Source organism: Austrofundulus limnaeus, unplaced genomic scaffold (assembly GCF_001266775.1).
Source record: "Austrofundulus limnaeus strain Quisiro unplaced genomic scaffold, Austrofundulus_limnaeus-1.0 Scaffold185, whole genome shotgun sequence".
NCBI lineage: Eukaryota > Metazoa > Chordata > Actinopteri > Cyprinodontiformes > Rivulidae > Austrofundulus > Austrofundulus limnaeus.
The window spans coordinates 959,598-969,473 of record NW_013952587.1 but is presented as its reverse complement, the minus strand read 5'-3'; the positions used below and the strand labels follow the sequence as shown (position 1 = coordinate 969,473).

Genomic DNA, 9,876 nt, shown 5'->3' with positions numbered 1-9,876 from the left:
TGTGTGTGTGTGTGTGTGTGTGTGTGTGTGTGTGTGTGCACAGTGCACTGAGATGACATTTGCTGTGACTTGGCATTATACGTTTAAATAAACTGAGTTGAATTGAATAGTAAAAGTAAGACAATGAGGAGGTGGGTGATCTGCATTCCTTCCATAAATATTAAGCCTTTAGGTTTTAGCAGCAACTGAAGCTTCAGCAAACTGCTCTGAGCTCAGAGCAACTCAGGTTTAGTCCGTTCACCTGTCTCAGATAACATGCACAGCCAACGAAAGGTTTCTTATCTGATCATGGTTGGAGGAGATGTTTCACTTACTGCACACACTTACTTTTATATGTTATTCTTGTGATGGTGTCTCTGTTCAGCATGCGGTTCAGGAAGGAGTTTGAACTCTCAGCAATCTGGAATAAAGGAGTGGAGAGAGAAGAAAAAACCAGATGAGGTTAGATGTCCGGTAGTTAATTAACCCTGCCTCGAACAGGACTAAAGCTCCAGCCTCCGGACAGGACTCCTGCAGACAAACATGCTGTTTCTTGAAATGCACTTTAGGAATGTTGAAACTGACTGATAGATGTTCACACTTATGAGTTGCTGCACTTAAAGGGAAGAGTTCTAAATCTGATTTCAGCCACACACCTCGAACAAGAGGAAACAGGTCCATGTTTCCCTCTGCAGCATTTAACATCTGTTTGTAAGCATCCAGGACATGACTAGACCAGTTCTGGAGGTTTTAGAGGAACTGAGAAGACCAGGTCTAGAGGTTTTGAAAGTGAATGTTGTCCCATTCTTGTCTGATGGAGAATTCTAGCTGTTCTACGGTCCTGCCTCTTTGGCTACATTCACACTGCAGGTCTTAATGCTCAGTTCCGATTTTCTGAAAAAATCCGATCTTTTTGTGTGAACGTTCACATTACATTTTAAATGTGACCTGTATCAGACCCCTGTGTGAACGCAACACAGCACTGATGTGACACGCATGCGCAGTAAAAGACGTGACGTCTCATCAGCCGACATGTTTGTTTACAGAGCTAGCATGAATGATACATTTTGCGCATCGAATCGGAAGTTGTTGTTTAATCAGAACCGATTAAATAATTATCTGACCTGCTTCTTTAGTTCAGTATTTATATCTGAAGCTGCCTCTGGCCGGGATGCTCCAGCGAAGCTTTTTTTTTTTTTTTACAAAACTACGAGCTGGAAAAAAGTATCGATCGAGTAGCTAACTTTAGGATCGATACTCTCCGCGACCCAGGCTGAACATCGTTATTATTATACTATCTACGTGAAAAATGAAAAGTAAAAAGATGAAGCAACTGGACTTGTGTTTTGGAGCTGTAAACACACGGAGCTGCAGATTTAAATTGCGTGACTTGAGGTTAGTGTCTAATCGATCCTTTACCCCCTCCTCACTGATGAAAAAGATGAACGTGACATGAGCGTTCACACTGCAGTCACTTTGAAAACATCAGWTKTBTATCCGATTTAAAACCACATACTGAAACGGCCTGGGTCGGATTTGAAAAAATCTGAATTGTCTCGTTCAAGACTGTCATAAAAAATCGAATATGAGTCAGATGGGTCAAAAAAATCGGATTTGGGTCGGATTTGCCTGCAGTGTGAACGTAGCCTTTGTTGGAGTCTTTTTTTTTCATGATGCACCTGTAGAGGTAACCCTGGTGAAAAAAAAAAACATTTCTATTTTTTTATTCTTTGATTTTATCTTTTACACTTATAAGAAGAAAATCATTTTAAAGTGTTTTTATTTTCTTTACTTGAATAGGACAAAAGTCCTATATATATATTATCTCATTTAATCTTCTATTAGAGGTTTTGATCAATATATCATTACTCAAAGTTATTGAATTAATCTTTGCATCTCTTTCTTTATTTTAGAGTGTAACAGTGAAAAGAAAAAGAGTGAAATGTGTTTTATTTTGCTTTTTCTTAGTAATGCCTTATTAACCATGGTTTTATGATCATTTTTCTTAATTGATTTAATGATTAATTAGTGTACCATTAATTTCATTATTAATCCATTTGTGCAAAGTGTGGTGTTATTTCTAAGCTTAGGAGAAGTGATTTTTAAGACAGCATGTGAAGTCTGCCTTTTGCAGCTTCAAGGTTTTTTGCTGATAAGAACTTGCAGCTGGCCYAACCAAGTCTGAGAAAGACAGATTGTGTACTTTCTCACCTTTCCCTCTCAAACTAATCTTCTGTTCTCGCCAGTTAACAGTTAGTTGTTCTTCGTCGTCGGAGTGCATGGTTCTGTCTGAGTCGCTCTGAGGAGAGGTGCCGGATGGGCACCTGCCTGTGTGGACGGAGTCTGGATGTTACTAATTGCCATGAAACACTGGACTGAGACCAGGCACTTTGAGCCCGCTGAGGTTCGTTAGGGGTGAGACAGGAGTCCGTCTCGGCCCTTTGCTGTCAAGAGACATCATCCACCTGCGGACTTACGAGGCGGTCAATCTCAAAACCTTCTACCCACCTGCCTGTGGTCTTTGTCAAGACATCAAAAGGTAGACAAAGTGTTTGCTGAGATAAAAGCTGAAGTCTAGCCCTCGGAGGTGTCTGGTCCTGACATGCTGATGTGCTGGTCTGGTATGCACTTAAAGAACAAGTGCCAAATTCACTAATCTTCTTTTCCTCCTATTTCTTAAAGCTAAATCTWTACCTTTTTCTCTCTTATTTACTTAATTTTAGTTAAGCAGTGTGCCAGTGAATTACAACACCTGAAATTTACTGTTTTTGTCAATTCTGAGTGGAGTTTTTATGCCGAAAATATATAACTTGTGCCACTTATTCATATAATATTTTTATTAAATGTTTTGTGTTTATTCCTGTTCATATATCTAAAAATAAATTACTTTATTTTGAGAAATCTGTTCAGGTCACAAGTTTTCATTTTTCACTTCATGATCAGAGGTATTTCATTATTTCTGGGTTTCATTTTGCAAGGTCTTGAGGGATTACCTTTGTGAAGATTAGGCTGGTCCTAAGTTTCATAGAGTAATTCGCTACATAAATGGTGGAGAATGCGGGCAAAAATGCTAATCTGGGCTAATGAAATATTAATCTGGTTATGAATCTGAAAAATTAATTATTAATTTTTCACATTGGCATGAGGTTTTTTTTAAGAGAAAAACGGCTTTGCTGAGTGTTCAGAATACAGTACCAGGAACTGCAGACTTGGTCCTGTTAAAAATCTGTTTATCTTGGTAAAAGTGCGTTTGGAGGTCCGGTTCTGTTACTGTCTGCCACTGAGCAGACAGGAGGTCCGGTTCTGTGATTCTGCGCCGCCGCGCGCAGACGGGAGGTCCTGCTGGAGGAGCTGCGCCGTCAGCTCTGGAGAGCAGTGACTGTTTTTCGCTTGAGAAGCGATATTGCATGCATTGTGCTCATATCTGTGTGAATGAGTGAAAAAGGGTCCCTTTGTAAATCCAGTGTGTTCATACCGTGAGGTTTTGGAGCCGTAAATCTGGTCTGGATACGTGCGTAATTTACGCGTAAGTGTAGCCAGTTTAAACTCCACGACATAAGGCTTTCTGAGGTCGCGACTCAGAAACTTGTCAACACGGTTTATAGAAATAAACATAACGTGTAGGGAGTCATTAGCGCCGTCAGAGGCTAAGAAGCTGTTAGCTCCGTGCCGAGGCGTTATTCAGACGACGACAGTCTGATCCACACTGCTGTGTGGAAGTAGCACTGCTAAGTGCTAATCAGGGAAGCTAGCTGTTTATTCAGTCTAAATCTGCCGCGCACAGAGTGTCTTGCCCTGTTGTTCTGTGAGAGAGTCACGGATTTTAGCTTATAAATCGTGTGCCTTGCTTTGGGTTACGTGGAGCTAATAAAAGTTACGCTAGGTGAGCGTAAAAACGGAGGTTTGGCTCCGTGTTGGCGAAGCTGCTGGCTTTTGGTCCGGGCAGCCGCCATTTTGGGTCTGACGCACGGCGTCATGACGTCACGACGTAATTACGTCACTGAACGTGAGTTTCTCCCCGAGGGAGGGGTGAAACGTCACGGGTTCTTTTCAAAGCTGTGTTTGTGTGATCGAGTCGACATCTGCTGGTTTTTGCTGTAATTACACCCTCNCAGAAGCGAAGGAGTTTCTTAAAGAGACAGAGGCCAATTTCAAGGCGTTTAGAAGAGGAAGTGATGAGAAGATAAGTTTATTTTCTATTTAAACACACACACACACACACACACTGAAATGGGTGAGACAGAAGCGAAGGAGTTTCTTAAAGAGACAGAGGCCAATTTCAAGGTGTTTAGAAGAGGAAGTGATAAGAAGATATGTTTGTTTTCTATTTAAACATTAAAAAACATTTTTTATAATTGCTAAAGGTGACATAGATACTTTATTATGGTATAGTATTTAAATATATGCCTGAGAAACACATAATATTGGCCCTGTAAACTGGGTAGAGGTTCTGGACTGCAGGCAGGTCCATTCTGAACCTGGACTCTTACTATGAATCCATATTGTTTAATGGATGCAGAATGTGTTTTAGCATCATCTTGTTATTATTCTAAAACTGTCTGTATACTACTGCATTGATGTAGTCTTGCCAGATGTGTAAGCTGTGGATGCCATAGGCACTAATGCACCGACATACCATTAGAGAGGCAGGCTTTTGCACTGTGAAAACAAGCTGGATGCTTCTATTCAGTACGGAGAATGAAGTGTTCACAGTTTCCAAAAAGAATTGGAGATTTGGATCCATCTGACCACAGAACAGTTCTCACTTTGCCTCAGTTCATTTGAAAAGATTTCTGGTTCAGAGAAGATGGCAGCAGTTCTGGATGGTGTTCATATATGGCTTCTTATTGTGGGACAGAGCTTTAAGCAGCATTATTGGAGGGCACAGTGAACTGTGTTTGCAGACAATGATGTGTGGAAGTGTCCCTGAGTCCAGAACAGAACCACACCTGTTTTTAATACTGAGGTCCCGGAGGGCCCGGACATCATGACCATCCAATACTGACTTTCAGTCTTTGAGCTCAGAGTTTTAAAATAATCTGTTTATAAGATCATAAATTGTAGATGATGGACATTCAAAGTCTTCTCAAATTACCTCAGAGGGACTTTATTAGTGTTTTGCAAACTCTCCCGAATAAGCTGAACAGATTGATAAATGATCAAAGTAAGAAATGGTTCAATTGAAACAAAAAAATGCACAGAGAAACTAAATCAGGAAACGGTGTATGATCAGAATAATCTGTGTGTGTGCTCGTCCAGTAGAAGGATTTGCTACATAAGATCACAGCTGAATAATCCTCCTCATCTTTCATGTGAGCTGTCAGACCCTTCGCTCGCTCATTTCTTCTTTCCTTCCTCTCTGTCCATCATTCAATCACGCTCAGAGGACTTCACCAACTAACTGCCGACATGTCTTTGGGTGAAGTGATTAAAAAGAGGCACGCTGTCCTCCACCTCCCTTCAACACACAGAAACTACTTAGTCTCTGACCTTTTTCCTTCTTCAGGCAGGCATTAGCAGCCACTCATGCTGCTCTGTGGATTTCTCTGCTCTCCGTCTCACTCATTTTTATCATCACTCTTAGAGATGCACCTGAAGGGAGTCAGTCATTCAGTCTCTGCTGTTCCAGGAAATGTCTCTTAGGTAGGAGATAAGTACAGACTTCACACTCTGTGGCTTATTGTCACCATGGCAGAATAGAGTTTTAGACACAAGGATCCAAGCTGTTCTCAATAATAAACAGGAAACAGAGAACAGCACATTTAGCTTCTGTCCTCATGTCACACTTTGTTCATGAGGCTGGTTTCATCATCATGCCTCAGGGCTTCATTAACATAATTGTTCAGTAAAGAAACACATATTGTCTGCCATATTTGCAGTCCAAGTTTGAGACAAAGATCATCTTCCTGAATGTTGCAGAGAGGTAGCTGTTTTGGTTAAACTTCAAACTAAAGTTATTTATCCAGTCCCACTCAGATGTCAATGACTTCCAGCTATCAAAACACCACATTTTAGTTCAGTATGTGTACAGCTGGCTGACTTATAGACATATATGTGTAGACTGATGTTTTTTTTTTTTTTTTTTTTTAGTTCTGGTGGCCAATTTGTATTATTCCCACGTAATCACTTATAGATGTACTACCCATTATTATTCTCTGAACGTTTCATTGAGGTTCATCAATTAATTTCACAACAAACAGATGTATACACACACACACACNACACACACACACACACACACACACACACACACACTAGTGTTTGTTCTTCTATCCTCATAGAGACTTTGCATTGATTTCTATTGATTTACAGGTCATTTCTACAGCCTAACCCTGACTCCTTACCCTACTAACATCACAGAAACATACCTGACCCAAAATCTAGCCTGAACTCAATTCACACCTCCAATTCACAAAAAAGATGTGTCAAAACTAGAGAATAATAATAAGCCTAAATTCAGTGAACTGAAAAACAGTCACTGGAAGAAACTCTTCTAAATAATTTAGTAATTTCTTTTGGTTAGATTAGCTTGATTGTAAACACCCTATATACACCTACCAGACCACACCCCCAACTATTCCTGACCCCTCTCCTAACTCTCACCCTCCTCTGCCTACACCTCTTTTCTCTGAACTCTCCTCTCTCCCAAGCACATCACATGACAAAAACTCAAAACAGTACAACTACACTCACAGGAATATGCCAGTCATATTCCACTACATCTTACAGCACAAACACATCAACAGGCTGTCTCCAACTGGAACAGCCAACTCCACCATGCACTTCCTATAAAGACAGGACCCATTGGCCCAAGACTGGACCTGATCTGGAGTGAGCATGCACTTCATAAGGGATTTACCAACTTTGCGGAGCCATTGAATGGCAGGTGGGACCCTCAAAGTAAATACCCTCCTAACTTGACCCCTGACCCACCAATGGTATTTCCCCTAATGGGGACCAGGCATTTGTCAACATAAGGAACAGTGTGTCCTCACGAGGCTGGAAAATGGTCAACCATTGTCCCCACCAGTTAGCAAAAACATGTACACACACATGTGTTTGTTCTTTTATCCATATGGGGGCATTGCATTGACCTCCATTCATTTGCCTGTCATTTCTATAGCTAACAAGCTCTCACTCCCGCTTGACGCTTGGTCAGGGACCGTCTGCGTCCAGTTGTGACACGTCGGGTACCCCCCTCGCATCAGTCCTTGCCACCCGCGACTTTTCCGGGTTGCGCCACTTAGGGGTCTTTGGGTTGGGGGTCTGTGGTTAATATGAGGGATCACAGGATTAATGGTTAATTTTAGGTACTGAGGTCGAGGATAGGCTGTAAATGGCTAATATAAGTTAAATTTTGGGTCTGGGACGTTAGTTCTCGTGCATTCTCTACATTTTCAAAAATGGTTACTATGAGAGATCAGGGTTAATGGTTAATTTTAGGTTCTGGGGTCAGGGATAGGCTGTATATGTATAATAGAAGTTAAATTTAGGGTCTGGGATGGTTAGTTCCTCGCATTTCCTACTCTTTTCAAAAAATATGACAACGCGCTTCTCCTCCTCCGCCTCATCTCATTAAGAACTGAGGTGTGGAGGGTACCCGACGTGTCCGAAGCTGGACGCAGACGGCTACCTGACCAAGCGTCAATATGCTGACAAGTTCGGAGTGAGAATGGGTTTCTATAGCCAAACCCAGACCCCTTACCCTAAACCTAATCTAAACTTAATCCACACCTTGGTCCAAAATTGAACCCCTGATTCCCTAATGGTTTGTCCCCTGATGGGGACCGGGTTTCCTCATAAGGAATAATGGGTCTTCACCAGGCTGTGTTTATAGGGAAAATGGTTGAAAATTGTCCCCACCAGGTAGCAAAGACATGTACACAAACACACCCACACATACACAATATTCCTCTCCTCATCTTTTGGCTGCAAGTAGTGGTCATAAACAAAAACAGTAAAAAGGGAGTTTAAGTCGTCGTGTCTCTGCCTCAAGACTCCATTTTTCGAAGTTTCTTTCTATTGTAAGTCACAAATCAAAAATCTGAAAAAGGCATGAATCACAGAAAAGTGAGAAAAATGATCTGAGGGAAAGATGGGGCTAATTACCACTTAACTGCTCAGTGAAGAAAGTGACGCATGCTTCAAACAGTGGGAGTGAGACACTTTGGGGAGAGGTGGGTCTGCCACAGGCAGAGGAGCAGAAACAGCAGTTTTACCAATTCTTTCTTAACTAATCACTTTTTACATTAAAAAAAGACAATATTATATTCTAAAATGAAGGCCACCTCCTTGTGCATTCTGTAAATGGCCTGTGTACATACAACCATATGGTTACAAATAGTTACACTTGGCAGGATTTCAGTTTATTTGTTAGCTTTTCTTTTATATGTCTTATTATACTTTAAATACTGAACCAATTACTGCTGCTGCAGAGAAGTTTGCCCCAGGCAAGAATCAGCTCAATCAGTTTTTAAATGTGTTGTTTCTGCAGCCGAGAACAAAACTGTTTAATGTTCTACCATGTTTTTGAAAGTGTGATCAGGAATCTACACCAGCAGCAGGAACACTGAGCAGTGACTGCTAATATATTTACTGAATACAGCTTGTGTTTACACCGGAGATTGATTGTATGACTACATTTAAGTTTCTGTTCAAGTCTAAAACCATCAAAATAGTCTCTTATTGTTGCAAACAAATGTCTTAGACTGAATGATAGAAATTAAAGCAGCAATGTTCACTGTTTATTACTTCAGGGTCTTGATGAGGTCTCCAGGTGTACACTAAGAACACATTGGGGTCTTCATAACAGAGGTTCATGCATGGTTGTGACCATGCATAAAAGCTGTTGCGTAGTTGTGGTGATATCATGACAGTGTATTCATGACTGGGCACTCGAGTACTCAGTGACTTAAAATTAGAAGCAACCACAATGGCTTATGCCGAGGCTTTAGCAAGTGAAAATCCTAAAACCAGTTCAGACTCTAAAACAGATAGAGAAAGTCAGATCAAAACTTCCTAATTAATCTCACATAATGCAATTACTCCAGCAAAAAACCTAAAATATTCCTGACATAAAGCTCCTTGGCTCCATCAGAAGTGCCACAGCTAGCTGCTACTGCTGTTTCTGCTTGTAAATGACTACTGGTTTCCTGTAAAAACCTGTGTAACTGTCACTCTCAATGTCAGTTTACTTACATAGCACATTAAAACAACATGAGTTGACCAAAGTGTTTCACAATTCAACCAAATAAATGAATAAAGCAACAAAGCAACACAAAAACATTAGTAAAAGTGTTAGTAAAACATAAGTATGATGAATTTCCAATAAAGGAATACAACATTAAAACGTTGGCTTTAAAAGAATCTCAAACTCTCCAAGAAGGAAAGGCCAGGGAGTAAAGATGAGATCTAAAAGTCTCGAGAGTGTCAGCAGTTCAAATGCAAAAAGGTTTGGTGCAGAAACTGCAAAAGCCCGATCACCTCTGAACTTTAGCTTAAAATGAAAAACTGAAGTTGTTCACATGAACAGCTATGACATTTTCATGATTAGAATTGTTTTACAACAATAACAGTTCGAATCGTTTTTGACGATTGATTTGTTCAAACTTCAATTTATTTAAAGGGGCAATATAAGCAACTTTTTTGAGTTTTATATCATGTTATAATGTTATACTCTCATAAAAAACATGCCCAAAGCCTTGCTTTGACTCATTCATGCATGTTTGATAAATCCTGCAGTGTTTTTAGGAAGCCATGCTGAGGAGCAAAACAACAGGTGGGGACGAGAAACGCCCCTGGGACGTGTTTTCAAGCCGAACTTCCTCATGGCAGAGCACACCCCCTCCCCACACACCCCGCCCATGACTCCTGCAGGCTCTTGGGTCAAACTGAAAG

The 9,876-nt window shown here is 40.8% G+C and overlaps 1 protein-coding gene across 2 annotated transcripts in view; it reads right to left on the bottom strand.

Moving 5' to 3' along the window:
• Nucleotides 1-9,876, bottom strand: part of ca10a (carbonic anhydrase Xa) — a 617,460-nt gene that overhangs the window by 41,048 nt on the left and 566,536 nt on the right. For both annotated transcript variants that reach the window (XM_014018197.1, XM_014018196.1), the window contains exon 6: nucleotides 328-400. In XM_014018197.1, coding sequence (XP_013873651.1) covers nucleotides 328-400 — 73 coding nt within the window. The remainder of the gene's footprint in view (nucleotides 1-327; nucleotides 401-9,876) is intronic.